At 38.2% G+C, this 18,832-nt stretch overlaps 1 protein-coding gene and 1 pseudogene across 1 annotated transcript; both read right to left on the bottom strand.

Annotated features, from left to right (window-relative positions):
* Positions 1-1,657: 1,657 nt before the first annotated feature.
* LOC111329938 (TNF receptor-associated factor 6) lies at positions 1,658-18,775 on the bottom strand. The gene is made up of 8 exons (XM_088735489.1): positions 18,460-18,775; positions 16,536-16,593; positions 15,721-15,828; positions 14,943-15,104; positions 13,968-14,042; positions 13,132-13,209; positions 12,435-12,724; positions 1,658-3,296 (listed from the first exon to the last, which is right to left on the bottom strand). Exons 1-8 carry the CDS (start codon positions 18,696-18,698, stop codon positions 2,810-2,812), a joined length of 1,497 nt encoding a protein of 498 aa, XP_088591615.1. The 5' UTR covers positions 18,699-18,775; the 3' UTR covers positions 1,658-2,809.
* LOC148722238 (uncharacterized) lies at positions 5,652-12,299 on the bottom strand (annotated as a pseudogene).
* Positions 18,776-18,832: the final 57 nt, after the last annotated feature.

Genomic DNA, 18,832 nt, shown 5'->3' with positions numbered 1-18,832 from the left:
AACCTCAAAAGCGAAACAATAGGCCGGCCCTTTGAAGTTAGCCGGCTTTCCAAACCAGTCCCCTCTACTAACTATGTTCAGAGCAATTCGTAATTCATAAATGTAAACATTCACTTTTCAAAAGTCTTTTATAATTAGACCTACACGCATCTGGAACACTTTAAGAAATTTTCTAGACAGTTCTCACCACTCCGATCTTATTTCATTTCGAAACGCTCCACTTGATTACTATTTTACCGCTCTCTCTACAAATTATGATCTAGTGGCTACCACAATTACATGCTGTTACTGATGCATATGTATATCTACGTAGCTTCGTCTAGTTCTTAATATTTTAGCTCTGGGTCCACAGTAGCTGTTGTGGAATACCTGCCATGGTAAGTAAGTCCATTGTCTGTTTTCGTATTGTGACTTTGTATTGATGTAATTATAAGTTGGCAAAGTTAATGAAACTAAACTAAACTTACCGCAGTACGGCTCCAATGTTAGCCTGAAATACAGGAGCTAGAATCGGTAGTGGATTAAAGCCCAGCTTCTGATTAGTTGCACGTCATATCTGTTTGGCACACGGTGTGCATTTGAGAACCTTAAATTGGGTCATTGACTAAAAGACGGCTTCTGACTGGTGGCCGTGGAGGGGAAACCCACAACGCGCAGGTGTTGCGTATGCGTACGTAGTGTCGACACAGTACGTGGGTCGTCATAATTGTAGCTTTCTTTCTTTTCTCTTTTCCTTTCTTTTCTCCTACCACGAATGGAAGGTGGAATTAGGATGTAAAAATTAGAACTATTGACATGATTTGGCAGCGGTGAAGTCTCCTTTTAGCGCAAAATCTGTTCCACACTCGATTTGAATACAGTACTACATACTGCGTTCACGTTGTGACTATGAAATCACTATTTTTGTTTTGCTTTACTATTGTATTATACAGCAATGAAAATACTCTTTCTCACCAAAGACCCTTCATTGCTTTTATCTCGTAACGGTTTACGGTCAAGTCGCCCGAAAGTCATCTCGCCCGAAACCAGAGTTATGTAGCCCGAAATTCAGTCATGTCGCCCGAAATCCTAGGTCACGTGGCCCCAAATTGTATCAAGAAAAGTAACATCTTACGTAAATCGCGAGGAATAAACTCGTAAGATGTTGAATCGTGAAACTCAGGCTGTTCGTTTCGGTTCGTTTGATATCACGGAGATAGTAATCCTAAAATAAAACACGAAAACAATAATAAAAAAATAGTAATATCAGTTATAGTGTGGTTTTCACTGTTGTTTTTTATGTGGAAGCATTTTGTTTCGAACGAAGGTTCACATCACTACGATTGGAACATTGGAAAACGCCGCCATCTTAAATACAGCACGTGCTCAAGAATCATCACGAACAACGCTGAAATGAACAGCGATATTTGAGTCTTTGTTTAACTTCATATTTGCATAGGTTAGCGGACGAAAACATTTTAACGAGTCAACATTTTACGAGTTTATTCCTTGGGATTGTTACTTTTCTTCAAGTTTCAACACTCGATAAAATTTCGGGCGACATGACCGGTTACCCTAGTAATTTATCTCACGCAATGCCATTATTGGGCCAGCCTGGAGAGATCGGTTGACTGACGGTAATCTGTCGGTAGGGTGTTGGTAACCTTTCAGTAGAATGTTGGTTCGTTGGTTCATTTATTTCACACTATTTACATAAAATTAACATAGAAAGAAAAGTAAAGTTGCAACAAATGATTACAGAATAAAATAAATAAAGTACAGATTCTAAAAATGCGTATGGTGGCCAAATTAGCAAAGGCTTTCTAGTTGGCCACCACCAACTTTTAGATAAACAAAGAAATAGTACTGAGCATTTCGGTAACTTCAGGATAATTATTGCCGTGAAAAGTTTGATTTGCAATCCCCGATAGTTGTATTGAAAAGGTAAAATGTTACTAACCTCTGAGTGAACCTCTGCTTGGATATTGTATGGTTCATTATGACGTAAAGCCTCATGTAACCGTAGTTACAATAAATCAGGAAAGTATTACCTTCCTGATTTACCACTCTGCACGATGTGATACTCATGGTGAACATTTTAGCTATTGGGAGAGGAAGTGCCTCTATGGACCTGTCTGAGGTGTCTTGCATGACAAGATTAATAAAATTATCTTTGACACGTCTGGTCCATTTTCAATGCACATCCTCAATAATTTGAAGACACAATGAATGACTCAGTCTGCAGTTATGAATACATGCAAGAGATTGTGCAGCACTATGGAAGAGCAAAAGCTTCCTAAATGCTTGGCAAAACTCAGAAATTGTCCTGGGTGTGTCATTTGAATGAAATATAAATTGAAACCAGTTTCATTTTTAGCTGCAAGGAGACCCTTTGTCTCCTAATTAAACAACCAAATTAAACAACTTTTACTATGATATTAATTCTTGTTCAAATAATTCTGTTTTCAATTGTAACATTTTACTTTTCACAAATACTGTGCGAAATACATTAAACCATATACAACAAATAATTACACTATGTGTAAAAAATACTTCTTGATTTCCTTAAGTTAAAGAATAAAATGAAAACAGCATCTACATGTACAAATAATTATTATTTAAAGTGACTTTTGCCACTTCTAAAAATTGTTTTACAAACTATAAATAACCAGCTTTGTGTTAACCCTAGGTGATACAATTATTACCTTATACATACATTTTACAGTCTACTATTTGATAGCCATGAATTGCAGTTCCTACATAATCTTTCTTTAAGAAATGAAATACGTTCTAAACATTCAAAGGCAAGTTAGAATGGTACATGGCTAAGCTAACCAGTTAACTTAAACTTCACTAACAAAGTATTGTTTTTGGTATACTGTGGTTTATTGATGATGTCAGTTGGTGCAAAGTCTGGATAACCGAAACCAATTACATTGAAAGGAGCCACAGGTCTCTGAAATGCATTCCGTTCAGGTTCAGCTGTCACTCTTTTTGTGATATGGTGTTTGGATTCCACACCATCAGACTGATCCATGATAGATAATTTGAAACTCTTTGGAAATGGCCATTCCAAGTGCTCATCATAATCACCTCTCATCACATGAACAAACAAGGCCACATGTGAACCATCTCCATTCTCCACACCATTTAAATTAATCCTCAAGCATAACTTGTACCCATATGGATTGGTGTAGAAACCAGGACTGTACATTACTGTATTTGTTCCACTGATTGCATCTTGGTAACATTTGAAAAGACTTTCTATCTTCCAGATGTATACTCCATTAAATAGCTGCCCTTCTTGCTGAAGCAACCTATCGTTTCAGGAGTAGGAAGATTAAAACAATTTAAATGCAGAGATTTTAAGAAGTTTTCAAGCAGACTGTGACTCTAGCATTGTTAATTTCTGAGGAAACAGGAAGCAATTTCGCCTGACATAGACGGCAAATTTCATTGGTTGCCAGTGCAGTGAAACCACTGTAGATGTTTTTGTGATTGAGCTCCTTCTCTTGCACTTATCAACTGCTATTTCAAACTATTTTATGTTTTTAAAGGGAAAGTACGATCTAGAAAAAATTTACTTATATCAAAAGTTCCTTGCTTGCATTGTCCTAACTGGCTATTCATTTGCGCCAAAAGCGTTTTAGTTGTGAGCAATTACGTTCCAAAAATCGGCATTTTCAAATTGAAATCCGCCATCTTTGTTATGACGTAGCAATAGTCAAACATAATAATTTGGATATATCAACAAAGTTGAAATGGTAAATTCGCCACCGTAATGATTACAAAAGCTGACGTTTCGAGCGTTAGCCCTTCGTCGGAGCGAATAGAGGAATTGTGGGTTGTGTGTGCTTTTAAAGGCAGAAAATGGAGCTACGTTATTGGTGGGTGCATGGCAACGAGAAAAACATGAATAAATTAGTGGAATGAAAAGCGTTCATTGATCCCTGTGGGATTTAGACTGCCGGTTTGAAAGATGAGCTTTTGTTCAAGATTTTTACGGCTTTCTGTGCCACCTAAGTGCAAGGAAAGACCGCAGATTGCCATATGTTGCTTAGAATGATTGGGTAAATTAAAATGTCTAGCGACTGGTTTCGATGTGTCCTTGTCATTCCTTTCCACGTCTCGAAGGTGTTCTCGGAATCGGTCACCTAGTCTTCTGCCTGTTTCGCCGACGTATATCTTTTTGCAATAAGTGCAAGTTATGCAATAGATTACATTAGCGGAGGTGCACGTGAAGTGGTCGGTGATCTTAATGGATCGTTTAGGTCCCGATATTTTATCAGTGTTGTGAATGAAAGGACACGTTTTGCATCGTGCACGAGCGCATTTAAAAGTGCCTGGTTGCTCATTAGTCTGAAAAGAACTTCTGACCAAAAAATTGCCTAAGTTTTTGTCGCGTTTGAATGAAACGAGCGGAGGCTGCGAAAAGATAGTGCCTGTCTCTGGATCGTTTTGAAGTAATTTAAAGTTTTTAAGAATGATGGATTTAACTGAGTGGTTGTGAGGGTGAAACGTGAGAGTGAATGGAATGCGGTCGGAATCTTCTTTATGCGACGTTTGTAGTGCTGAATGTCGATCAATAAGTTGAGCGCGGTGGTAACCCGCTTGAACGACGGAAACAGGGTAACCACGTTCATCGAAGAACTGGCACATTGACTCTGATTTGTGGTGAAAATCAGAGTCATTACTACATAAACGACGAAGTCTTAGAAACTGAGAAAAAGGAATGGAATTCTTAACGTGAGATGGATGAGAAGACGAATATAACAAGTAATTATGAGAGTCTGTAGGTTTGTAATACACACTAGTGCATAAACCGTTACCTTCAATTGAAACTTTGACGTCTAAGAAGGATAAAGAATTGTCAGAAATTTCCCAAGTATATTTTCTGACAATTCTTTATCCTTCTTAGACGTCAAAGTTTCAATTGAAGGTAACGGTTTATGCACTAGTGTGTATTACAAACCTACAGACTCTCATAATTACTTGTTATATTCGTCTTCTCATCCATCTCACGTTAAGAATTCCATTCCTTTTTCTCAGTTTCTAAGACTTCGTCGTTTATGTAGTAATGACTCTGATTTTCACCACAAATCAGAGTCAATGTGCCAGTTCTTCGATGAACGTGGTTACCCTGTTTCCGTCGTTCAAGCGGGTTACCACCGCGCTCAACTTATTGATCGACATTCAGCACTACAAACGTCGCATAAAGAAGATTCCGACCGCATTCCATTCACTCTCACGTTTCACCCTCACAACCACTCAGTTAAATCCATCATTCTTAAAAACTTTAAATTACTTCAAAACGATCCAGAGACAGGCACTATCTTTTCGCAGCCTCCGCTCGTTTCATTCAAACGCGACAAAAACTTAGGCAATTTTTTGGTCAGAAGTTCTTTTCAGACTAATGAGCAACCAGGCACTTTTAAATGCGCTCGTGCACGATGCAAAACGTGTCCTTTCATTCACAACACTGATAAAATATCGGGACCTAAACGATCCATTAAGATCACCGACCACTTCACGTGCACCTCCGCTAATGTAATCTATTGCATAACTTGCACTTATTGCAAAAAGATATACGTCGGCGAAACAGGCAGAAGACTAGGTGACCGATTCCGAGAACACCTTCGAGACGTGGAAAGGAATGACAAGGACACATCGAAACCAGTCGCTAGACATTTTAATTTACCCAATCATTCTAAGCAACATATGGCAATCTGCGGTCTTTCCTTGCACTTAGGTGGCACAGAAAGCCGTAAAAATCTTGAACAAAAGCTCATCTTTCAAACCGGCAGTCTAAATCCCACAGGGATCAATGAACGCTTTTCATTCCACTAATTTATTCATGTTTTTCTCGTTGCCATGCACCCACCAATAACGTAGCTCCATTTTCTGCCTTTAAAAGCACACACAACCCACAATTCCTCTATTCGCTCCGACGAAGGGCTAACGCTCGAAACGTCAGCTTTTGTAATCATTACGGTGGCGAATTTACCATTTCAACTTTGTTGATATATCCAAATTATTTCGTTACTCCCACCGACGCAGCCCCAAACAGTTTCATTCGAAACTATCAGCCTTTATTCAATAGTCAAACATGCTAATTTTATATCCCTGCTGAAGTGGATGTAAACAAGGAGAACAGCGGCGAGAGGGGCGCCACTTAATAAATTCTCCACTTGGATTTTAATCTAGCTGAGAGGATGTAGTACACTCATTTATGTTTCAAACGAAACATGGCTCGTTTTCAGGGGAAGGAGATACTTCTGTTGGGGAGAAAGAGAGAGAGAAAGTAAAGAAAATTAATTTCAAGAAGAAACGTCGGCCCGCTCAGTCGCACACGTCTTGGAAATCGCGAGTGGTTCTCTTGCGGTAACTGTCAAGGGAAACCAACGGAAAACGAGAATGTATCCTCCTACGAATTAAATGTACCAGAACACCGACTCAATTTGATCATGCCGGAAAAGCAAAGGCTTTTCCTTCAAATAAATCCTCGCTCTGGAGTGATAGTTATTTTGCTAAAGAAGACCGCGGTGCCCACTACAGATTCCTTTCACCTTGCTACCTCGGAATGAGATGAACTATTTTTGCACTTACAGGAACCCAGTTTCGGTGTATAACTGAACACGAGTCATTTGGAACTAATAAGATCAGCCCCAATCGGCATGCAACAAGTTAGAAATGATAGACTTGAAGATCATTCTTCGTATGCGTAAACACTGACAAACACAGTTGCCAAAATTAACGCAGACAAAAGGCAGAAGTTAATTGTTACGAATTCAATTTTGTTTGTTTCAGCATTTAACTTCAATTTGCAAAGATGTTTTTTGTCTTTATTGCTTGGAATTAGCTTCAACGCAGTATTTTTTATTAAAATATGTTTGAAATGTCGCGACTTGCGTGAAGTAGTGCATTGTTTTTTTAGGGACTTTAAGCAGTCACGACGGCAACGCCACGGAAGGCGTCGTTTAAAAAATTAGTTTTTACTTTTAGTTCGAATTTCGAAAATGGCTGCATGTGTTTACCGTCTCATACGGCGCCAGACCTCAAACTCAACGTAATGCGTAAAAGTAGCGTTGAGTTCCAACTGTAAATTAAAATAATTTGCCGCCGCGGTTTCGCTTCGCAGACGACGCAAAGTTTGGTGATTTCACGTTGTTGTTTTGCAAAGGACGGCTACGAAATGTACAAAGTTTTAAAACGCACGTGCTGTGCTATTGTTCTGCCAATTAGATCTTTTGTTTTTCCACGTTCTCGTTGCCGTAGCCGTTGTGGTTTGCTTAACTGAAGTCCCTATTTTCCACGCGCGCCGGAAAGTCGCCTCTATCATACAGTGTTTACATTAGAAATTACCTCAATATAACTGAAGCTAAAATGAAACTTTCGATTTCTTTTGAAAGCATAAGCACTGCATAATTACGTCAAGTAGTTGGTTGGAAGACATAAAAATTTCTATATTATTTTAATCGTGTCCAATTGATAGGATATAGTGAAATATGGGCGCCTGCCTGACGAAGGGTAATTTGCATTTGTCGCATACGTGTCTGTCTAGCGATGTAATAATTGTCATTTAGTTTTTTTCGTAGGAGAATGTGACTGGTGGGGTAAAGAAAATTTACACGGTGAACTCATAACAGACTTAGGAAAGACAAGATATGTTTGTATACCACTTGGAAAGGCGCATGATGTTGGAAAGCGGCTTTGATCAAGGGTGGCGACTGAATTTACCACACACAGTGTACCACCATTTCGAGCTTCAATTTATTCGCTCTCAATAAAATCGTTTGAAAAAACTCATAAAATAAATAATTGAGATTTGTGTTGAATATGTAAAAATGGGCAACTTCGAAGCGCCCTTGTCGCTAACACAAAGCAAACTAGACAAAATGGCAGTTATTTTCGAACTCCTGAGGAAAAAGTCTTCTAATTGAGATAAACTTTTTCTAGACCGTACTTTCCCTTTAAAAGGTCTCACCACTCGCAAGTCTAATAACCTAGCAGTCAGTGTAAAACGCAGACTGCGGATTGCAGACCGGGGGTAAAATGCAGACTGAGGGTAAAATGCAGACTGCCGACTGCAGACTGCAGACCAGGGGTAAAATGCAGACTGAGGGTAAAATAAAATCTTAATAATAAAAAACAAGACTTGGGAGTGTCTTGGGTCAGTGTTCTTACGCGTGCCCGTAATTTTTTTTTCAAAATCCCGAAAACTCAAACCAAAAGGCGTTTATTCGCCTTAGTCAAACATATTATCAACCTCGAGTTCTTAAACTCCCCATTTTGTTGAACCAAGTTCCCAAAAGCGCCCAAACTGATCGTAATAGACGAGTTCACGCTTGACGATGCATCATGGGTAATCAGGACATTGCCAAAAACAAAATGGCGGACGCGCTTCGATGGGTCTTTTGTTTCATGTCCTTTGTTCTAGGTTAGCATCCTCAGTTAGCGTTCCAACCATTAACTACAATACAAGAAGATACAGAGAGTTTATTTTTACAGTTTTTCTGGCTCAGAACACCAAACTGAGACAACAATTCTTCATGGCAAAGCACCTCGAGGACTTCCTCGAACTCTCGTGCGACTAACTTAAGTTCTATCTTCGACAGAGAGCTATTCCAGTCAGTGGAAATCATTCAGACCTAGCAGCACGTGCTCTGGTTGCGTTTGAACATAACGTCCCAGTAAAAAATTCTGCTGAAGACTTGGCAAAAGCTTTACAACATGAATACAAAGCACTACTTAAATCGCTTGATATTCAACAAGATCCTCTAGAGAGGATAGAATGGAACAACTATCTGTCGAAGTGGCCGAAGGTTGATCTTGGCAAGATTTTTTCTTACATATTAGAAAATAAGGCCTTTTCAACTGAATATATCAGTCAATACAAAGTCAGAAAGGCTTACTCGCACTTCAAAAGTGGTTTTGTTCACGAAGTTTTGTCCTCAACATTGCCAACAGGGAACATTTTACTTTATTCTGCGGTAACACCATCGACCAAAGTCAGAGAGAAGCCCCATAAAGTCTGGGTTGCTTGTAAACCCACAGGAGAGACTCTTTGTGGGTACTGTAGTTTACAGCGGGGCACAGTAAATGCTGCAATCATATTATTGCTGTACTTTATAAAGTTGAATTTGCAAACCAACAGGGACTAACAAATCCATCTTGCACTGAGGTGGCTTGCTACTGGAATTCTTCTTCCAAAAAAGAAGTCAGGCCTATATTTACATTGCAGTAAATGGTTTGAACCCGGGGGTAACATGTGAAGGTGTAGTCTGATCGTCCGGGTGAGTGTAGTCCTGAGGACTGTTGTCGGTGGTAGTGACTGACGTTTCGACAACCTGTGCGGAAGTCATCATCAGAGTCAAGTGAATGATTGTTGTCAGGAGAATGTTCTTATTCCAGTTCGTGTGAAATGATCGGTTGGTTTTGCCGTGATGTTATTGGCTGTAAGACTCAAGTGGCGTAAGTCGGTCGTGATTGGTCTGTTTCGATCTGTCGGTAAAGTTAGGTCGTTCTTTTTCGGTCGTTTGTGATGTTTATGTCGTGAATGAGTCGTTTGTATGGAGCGGGTAGTTGTTGACATCTGTTTAGGGGAGTCTGTTCTAAGTTAGTAAATCAGCTTTCCAGAGTCAGTTTCACTATTTCACTACCAGAGTCAGTTTGACTATTTTCAACGACTGACTCTGGAAAGCTGGTTTACTAACTTAGAACAGACTCCCTTAAACAGATGTCAACAACTACCCGCTCCATACAAACGACTCATTCACGACATAAACATCACAAACGACCGAAAAAGAACGACCTAACTTTAACGACAGATCGAAACAGACCAATCACGACCGACTTACGCCACTTGAGTCTTACAGCCAATAACATCACGGCAAAAACCAACCGATCATTTCACACGAACTGGAATAAGAACATTCTACTGACAACAATCATTCACTTGACTCTGATAATGACTTCCGCACAGGTTGTCGAAACGTCAGTCACTAACACCGACAACAGTCCTTCTCAGGACTACACTCACCCGGACGATCAGACTACACCTTCATATATTTACATTGTTTGTACTATAAAGAATAGAATAGTTTTGAAAGTAACTTAGTATCTATACACTGTGAGGTGGTAACAAATTACACAGTGCTGAGCAAAGAACTACAATATCATCTGCAGGTGGTAGCAGGGTGATTGCTAATTCTTTCTTTAAGATCTCAAAGCATTTAATTCTTCGTATTGCTTGCTCAACACAGATTTGGACATTGGCTATAAGTGAGGTTTCCCTGACATCAGTCCCTGACATTTGAAGGTTACAATGTTTTGAGGGAGGTAAAGCCAGTGAACATTGTTAAAATGCAAGTAAATCCGCGGTCTACCATAACTTGATCATGAGGCTGTAGGTAGTTAACAAAACCACAGTCTTCAACAATAAATAGGTCACTAGCTCTTCCACCATAAACATCAGATAGGAATGATATTGCACCATTGGGAGTAATGCCAACAAGAAATTTAATGGTGTGATGTTTATAATCAGACCAGCACTGGGCAGCTACTGCCAAATCAGATGGTGTTTCAATGTAGATTTCAGTGCAATCCAGTATAACTCTACACTTAGGGTAGTACTTCCTAAACATATCAGGAAGATTCCTGTGTGTAACTACTCTGTCTGGCCATACTATCAGCCACTTCAGTTCTTTTGCCAGGAACTTGACCCATGTGGTGAATATTGAGCTTGTTGCTGATGCTGTAGTATCAAATCTAAATGCTAGGTCAAAGAGGAATACAACCAAGTCTGAGCTTCATCATGGTAAGCAGAAATTCTTGCTATAAAGTGAGGGCTCTAACTTGTCTATCAATTTTAAGTTTGAACGTGTCCCCTGTTCTTTTAGGGCCTTTCCAGTAGTGCATCACTGAAGCTTTTCCTTTGATATGGTCGAAGATTAATCGAAAACTCTGAACTGTTAAACCAGTAAAATTATTAACATCGTGTTCACGTGTCAAATGAGCAAATGTTAGGCTTGAATAAGCCGGAGGGTTTATTATGGTGCATTGGGACCCTGTCTCCTTTTACTTGAGTTCTTTAGTTTATTTAGTTGATGGGCCTTCTGACGTCCTAGTTGGTAGCTTTCGCTTTCTTGGCGATGACTTGTTCTTGTCGCTAGGCACAAGGAATAGCGTTGGATTCGGAGAAGCGAATGTTGGCTTTCCGTACTCGAAATGGTTGGAGCAAACAGTCTTGTGGTCGCTGGCAACAAAGCCAGACAGGCCTTTTGAAACGTTCTTAGTCCATTGCTCTCTCTTCTCTGATTGTTTAGGGAAATGATACCAACGGAGTTCGCCCTCAACGTGGCTTCTCTTTACAATTTTCTCTTTGTATCTCGAATCGTTGTCGCAGCCTCCAACACAACAGCGATAAACTGGCAAAGCCCTTGTATATTTTTTACGTTTTTGTGAATAAAATAGACTCTAAAAACTGTAAAAATAAACTCTCTGTATCTTCTTCTATAGTAGTTAATGGTTTGAGACGCTAACTGAGTATGCTAACCTGGAACAAAGGACATGAATATGAATGAAACCAAAAACTCATCGAAGCGCGTCCGCCATTTTGTTTTGAGCAATGTCCTGATTACCCATGATGCATCGTCAAGCGTGAACTCGTCTATGCTATGCATCTTACCTTTGTTTACATGTCGGCCATTTTGAATTGTGCTTTCGCGAATAGGTCTGGGACCGAGTAACTCTTTCAGCGTTCAAAAAAAAGGCAAGCAAAACACGACAGCACAACAACAAGGCAAGGTAAACTTGTAGGTATCAAGCATAGTTGGTGAAAGACATTCAATCTTTGTACTCGACTTCAATGTATCAAGAGTTTTGTGAATTGATATTGCTGAAAGGTGAAATTGGGCTATCTAAACACGAAAAATTATAACATGAAGCGGCCTTTGTGTGTTTCGTAAGTCCTGACGTGACATTATTTTACGGGTACGAACACTCTTTATTTCATCCTTAAGACTCGTTTTTTATTATTAATATTTTACCTTCAGTCTGCATTTTACCCCTGGTCTGCAGTCTGCATTTTACCCTCAGTCTTCATTTTACCCCCGGTCTGCAGTCTGCAGTCCGCAGTCTGCAGTCTGCGTTTTATGCTGACCAAATAACCTAGTTACAAAAAAAGCTTTTTGATGTCACTTGACTGGCTTTATAGAGCCAACCATTAAGGCATAACCAGCTGTAAACACTCTGTCAACCGTCAAAGTAGCACCAGGATTGGATATACAGTGAGGAATCCAAGAGTGAGAGATTTTCAACATTTCTAAGTGCTAAAACAATTAGCTCATCTTGACTTGTCTAAAAACAGACAGGTTTAGAAACACAATTTTATTATAAACCTGTTAACTAATTAACAAGTTGAACATTTTTAAAATAGAACAAAACAGGACACTTACTTGATTTCCTGTTTAAGCATCAAATTGTGCATTTTACTCAGCTGGAATTCAAACCAGTTCACTTTGTTGGTAAGAGTTTGTTTGAGGCAACCAACTTCACGTTCTAGCTCCTGAATCTGTTTTCCCTGTTTGTCTATAATAGCTTCATTTTCACTCTTTGATTTGACTTCTGTTTGGTTTAAACCTTTTCTGATGACTTCAATTTGATAGCTGACAGCAATTTTTATCAAATCCATGATTTCGCAGATATGATCATTAACAAGGTGCTTTTCAGCATCACATCGCAAACCCTAAAAATATGAAGAGGTTGGTTTTATAAGTCTAACTAGGTATGGACTCAAGAACTATAATTTTTCAGGCCCCTAGCTTTGGGAGGATCATAAATTGCACCATATAATTAGTAAGTAAACATACTAAAACACCTGAAACCGTTGCAGACTGAAAATGGCATTCAAATTATTTGAGTGCATGGTGAAAAAAGGTTTTGAGTAAGGAGACTGTGATACAAAGTAGGTGGCACAACTGATGTCATGCTACCATGCAGAAAATTGAGCCAGAGGGATCAGTATATAGCAGATACACTTTTAGAGCAGACAGCAAAATGCAGTGGCTGCCAGCATATTTTGACAAGCCTGCTATTTCAAAGTCAGTAAAGCTGAAATCTCTTTAACATCTGGTGACAATTATGTTTTGTTACCTCAAATGCACAACCCACTAGGTTAAATGGACATTCTATCTTCACATTTGGACATTGCTGTTCCAGGTGGAGCTTCATCTAAATATAAAGGGAAACGTTACAAATTAAATAACTCTTACAATTCATTTATAATATTGTACTTGTTTCCTCTGAAATGAGTGCTTATGGTGATCGTAAATACAAAACAAGGTCAGCAGTCAATACAATTCTAAATTAAAAAATTAATGTGTTTTAAATGGGTACTTAAAAGAACTAAAAGTAATAAATATTAAATAATATGCACTCTAACGACTGAGTATTGTGAGGACAAAAGTTTTTTTTTTATTTATTCACAAGATTTGTCGACAGGCAGGGACACCGCAACAGCTTTTCTGCCAATCACTGCAGGCCCATGAGTAACCCACCCATCCCACCCCAGGGGAGGACATCCATCACACAGTAATCTCGTGCGTGGGAAATTAATGCCTCCTACCCCTAACCCTGCAGGAGACGGGACCTCCATTTATTCATCCCTATCCGAGAAGACTAGAATACCTAACCGTTTCTTGATATTATAGAAAGGCAGCATATTCTTCTCAATTATTTTAAGACCTTGAGTGTTGGTCTGGCCGGGGCTCAAAGCCTCGACCTCGCGCACAACAGTCCAGCGCTCTATCCATTGAGCTAACCAGGAGGCAGTTAAGTGTCTTTCCTAGTAAAATCCTGGCCAGGGCTCCCACCCATGCCTTTCAATCTTTTGTGTAGTTTAAACCAATAAGCTATAACTACAGTACCTCCCAGTATAGAGAAACCATTATAGTAACTGTGATTAACTGTTCACAATTCTTAATAATTACCTTGTCTCTTTTTATGCCCTCCTCTTTACATTTTTCACATTGCTGAGGATACTTGGAGCAGTTTTCGAAATGTTTCTGAAAATCATAGTAAATGTCAAAAATTATGAGATTCCTGTCTTGAGTTGATTACTTACCTCTATTAATAACTATCCTTTCAATTGATTTTAATCATTAACTTGCCCATATCAGGTCCCAGCTGTTCGAAGGTTGTATAATGCTGTCCAATGGAAAAAAACTCCATCCGGTGGATAATGTTATAAGACAGTTTTTCTATCACTTATCTGCTAGATAGTGATTTATCTGTTGGAGAGCGTTATCCACTTTTTTCACAACTGGGCCAAGGAGAATTATTTGCACACAAATAAAGTTTTAAATAAATATCCATTTCAGATACATTTTAACATAGCTTTTGAAGTTACTTAAAGTATTTTATAAGCAGATGCTGCTTGGCAATGAAATCCATAGCTTTGCAACATAAATAAAGTGAAGCAAAAAATTAATGGTCTCTCTCTGGTAACTACAGGCATAGGGACAGTTATGTAAATGCAGTTTACTGCTCCTATATAATTAACACTTAAATCAATCAAAATATTCATTCAGAGACTGTTCTTAAAAGTTACTTCAACTTGTGATAAGCCAAGTTGAACTTTACATGATTGCATCTTCTTACCCATTAATTGACTGGATGTATTTATATAAATACTAGCCAAATAATCATTGGTATTTTCATAAATTCTTTGTTCCTAAGAGTAGCTTGTAAAATAATCCTGACTTTGGAAGCGGCACCTGCTGCTACAGTGATTATGTAACACGTGACTGACATCATTAAGATAAGAGCATGGGGATTTTTAAACACAAGAATGCAAAATATGTTTTAATTCATAATTGACATGTTCAATTAATACACAACAAAGTTCTTGAAAACAAACATTCTATATATATTCTTCTAATCATTTTTTGTAATTTAAACTCCACCTCAAATTCACTCCACAAAACTGGATCCTCACAATGTTCACAAGGAGTTTTCCTGTGTAAACACTCAGCTTCCATGTGTTGGTGGATGTCTTTCCTCTGTAGCTGCTTGCCACAGTTATGCTCACAATTCACAACAACAAGTTGGCATCTGCTTAAATGATCCTGTCATTCAAAATATGAAAATAAGTATTGTTAATCCAATCAATAAAAGAATAAGAGCCAGAGTAGATGTTCTATCCAAAAAATGAAAAGTTGGCTGAGTTGAACTTCAAGTGCAACTAAGGAAGTTTAAGAAAAACTTTCCAAAAAAGTAAGGGTATTGCCTTTTTTAAGTTTTTTAAAACCTTTGACCATCTTTGATTTCTACCTTTGTTACATCATAAATAACTTCATAACTACTGGTGCCATGTATTCCATGGGATCATAGAGAGATAAATACATGGGCTGTGAAATTCTATACTCCTGTCTAAGTCTTTAAGAGTCTTTTGTCCCTTAAAAACTGTAAAATTTGAAAAATCATGAACTTTGGAATCATTTATGAAGTGTTTCTGTGCCAATAAGATGTTCAAAAACAAAAGTGCAAACTGCACTAATAATTAGTTTAAAGTTTGCTTGGGCTTCTTAAACTTTATCATGTTTAGTCAGTGTACAAATGCCCTGTCACATTCAAATCAAAGTGTTCAACATTTCTGAGTTTGACTGGACTGAGTAAAAACTGACATCTTCTGCTGCCCTAGTGAAGTTGGAACTTTATCTCAAAGGTGCATCCTTTTCATACCTCTAACATTGAAAGTGGACCTTTCCAAGGACACCCAGATTGTTTCTTGGCTCGACATAATACTTCAAATTCCAATACTTCCCGCTCCACAAATTTGTCTGGGTAAAACTGAGAAATAGAGACGAAAACAAAATTGACTTACAATCAGCCAATTTTTGTTACAATTTAATCTTACTATACCTTTGGGATTAATTACAATGACCACACTTTTTTTCAAATTCATGATAAACTTTATCTCTGCCATCAGGTACCTGCAGCTGATAAGTTTGACTAAAAATGTGTATGACAATGTCTTCAGATAATTTTGAGATTTCAAAACTTTTAGCGTAATGATTTAATTTAGTGCCTTCCTTCCAATAAGGCCCCCCTTTCTAATAAGCACCCCCATTGGGTAACCACTCTCATTCCAATAAATGCCCCTATTCTGTTTTAGTGACAGCACTGTTAGAGTACAGAGAAACCATGCCCCAACTTGCTTTTAATTTCTCCCTAAAAGCCTCATTAAAAAAGTATTTTTCAGTCTCTTAACTTCATTATGCCCCCACAAGTGCACCCTGGCATAAATGAAATTATTAAGATCCTTTATCTTCAACTTAGCCCTTTCACTCCAAGGAATAATTCACCTCACCACATCTGTACCTTTTTCAAGAGAAAGGTGATGAGAAGTAAAAAATTGATCAACTAGGGGGGATGTGTTTAATTGACCACTAAATTCTCACTTCTAAAATTGTAAGTACTGAACCACAAAATAATGGTATGTTGAGTTATTATTTAGATCTTGAGAGTTAAATGTTATGAGAAAAGTGCTAAATTACCTGTGATTCTGACAGAGTTTTTTTATCCAAAGGGCAAAGGGAGTCACCATCACCATCCCTAAAGCAAGTAATAGAGAATGTGCATAACTAGTTTGAATCTTTTTCACATCCTACGACACACGCTTCAATCTGATAGGCTGTGCATCTCACCACCTATTCAGTGACAAGTTCTGAGTGAAGTGCCCAGCATGTGACATGAGCTATTGGTATTATCATTCATAAGTCTATCCTGTTGTAATGTGTTCTGTCTGACTTAAGTACACTTAGGTATAGTTTAATCTTGAAAATTACCATGCACAATTGAAAATTTTATATTGATAGTTGCACAAAATAAGTCAACAAATTATTAAGCTCAAGATAACGTTAACAGGTATAATAAAGTTTTGGCCCCTAAATTTCAGTAAGTCATGTACCAAAAAGGTGACTTGTGGTGGTCATTACATTTGGCAAGCTGCAACATTTTCATTTGTTTTCATTTTTATGACCTTAAGTTTAAGAAAGATAGAATTTTCAGAAAATGTTATGAACTGAATCTCCATTGTTGCTTCTAATCCTCCTCAATGTGTTCAGTCCTGAGAAGTCAAACAACCCTTCAATAACACATGTTCATCACTAGTGTACGCTGTGGTGTTTACCATTTGTTTTATAACATGACATCGATACATTGTAGCTAAAGAGTTCCCTTTTATCTAACAAATCTTACGTGACCAGAAAAAAACAAGTGCACACGGAAAAATAGTCTTTGCATTTGGAGACACTAAATTGACCAATCAGAGCGCACGCTTTACTTTGGTTATGTTATAAAAGGAATGGGTGACTGCTTAATGCAATTACATGTTCCACAAAGGAGGAGTAAATGAATGTAAATGCCATTTGATGCCATTATTGACCACTTATTATGTACAAACACTTGCTCAAGAATACTACTAACACTTATTTTGGAAAAAAACATGGATTAAATTTCACTTGAAAGATTATTTTTAGTTTTATTTGAGCAGTTCTGCTTTAAGTGACTGTTCAATACACGTGGGAGACAAAACAAACAGGCCAGTGGGACTGAGCACTCAAAGGTGACCATGACCACTAAATAGAGGTGACTGCTTAATGGAAGGGGAAATTACTGTGATTAAGAGGAAACAAACTCTGAACTTAATTGACAAGCGACAACTTAATTCAGGGTGACCACTTAATATGGTGCTGCTTCAAATAGGTTCAACTGTATAATTCTGGCTATCATGCATACATTTTCCGATTTTCCGTTGCCTGTAATTGCCCTAAAAAGATCCCAAGCAAGGAGCACTGAACTATTTGCTTCAATTTGTAAGTGTGATATGTTGATGAAGGCAAAGAGAAATATCAAGCTTATAATGAATGGATTATAATATCAGCAAATCATTCAGTTAGATATGAACTTTAAGACATTCGAGTGTTCTTAATAGCCCATTTGTCTTTCATTTGTGACTGTCATATAACAGTTTCCACAAATTTGTTTGGCTTATATTCATGGTTTAGAGTCTAAGCTTCTCTTTTTGAGAAATGATTGACCGTCATTCATACACGAAGACACCTGTACTTTCCCAAAGTACTCTTTCAGTATACACTGAAATCAGGCAGCCGCCTACTAAAAGGTAGATGTGTAAACTCAGGCAGTCGATCGAGCATTAATTCAGTTCGCGATCGATCGATCGAAATCGGCCCAAAATCACACTTCAGACTGCTGAACCAATCACTAAAAAATCAATCCAATTTGCAAATTAATCTTTTAGTTTTTAAGTAAAGAAACGTTAAGGAAATGATGGGATTCAAAATATTTATATTAGCTTAGTTTTTAGTTATTTCTGCTTCCCTAAATTTTTCGACTATTTGTCTATTTTAAAATCTTTGTAATACAATATCCGTACTTCAACTACATTTCATATAGTACCTTATTGAGTGTAAAAAACATTCTTTACAGAATCTGTGGCCGCAAAACGTCTGCACAGGATCTCGAAGACCAAGATGACAAATGGTACATTTGTACTTGCTGTCCAACGGCGGATCAAAATCTTCATCATAACCTTGGACACGTCCGTGACGTGAGAGTGAACCCAGCTCATTTGGTACAAATGAATCTTCAAGTGGCAACAGAGAATAATTCTCCTCCAAAGAGTAGGATAGAGACATTTTATGACTGGATCAAAACAGACTCCGTAGACTCTCGTTCACGTCTCACTTCGACCACTTGCACTTGTTTATTACCTTTACCCACGACGCACTGGAGCATGCTTAAAAGTGCCAATAGCCGAGCTTGACCGAGC

Source organism: Stylophora pistillata, chromosome 10, assembly GCF_964205215.1.
Source record: "Stylophora pistillata chromosome 10, jaStyPist1.2, whole genome shotgun sequence".
In the NCBI taxonomy this organism is placed as follows: domain Eukaryota; kingdom Metazoa; phylum Cnidaria; class Anthozoa; order Scleractinia; family Pocilloporidae; genus Stylophora; species Stylophora pistillata.
The sequence above is the reverse complement of the archived record's forward strand: the minus strand, read 5'-3'. Positions and strand labels throughout refer to the sequence as shown.

Coding starts and splice junctions, on each gene's coding strand:
- LOC111329938 (XM_088735489.1), bottom strand. CDS start 18,698: ATGTCTCTATCCTACTCTTTGGAGGAGAATTATTCTCTGTTGCCACTT. Junction 16,594..18,459: donor TGTTTTTTACACTCAATAAG/GTACTATATGAA, acceptor TACTTGCTTTAG/GGATGGTGATGGTGACTCCC. Junction 14,043..14,942: donor TTTTGTGGAGTGAATTTGAG/GTGGAGTTTAAA, acceptor TATGATTTTCAG/AAACATTTCGAAAACTGCTC.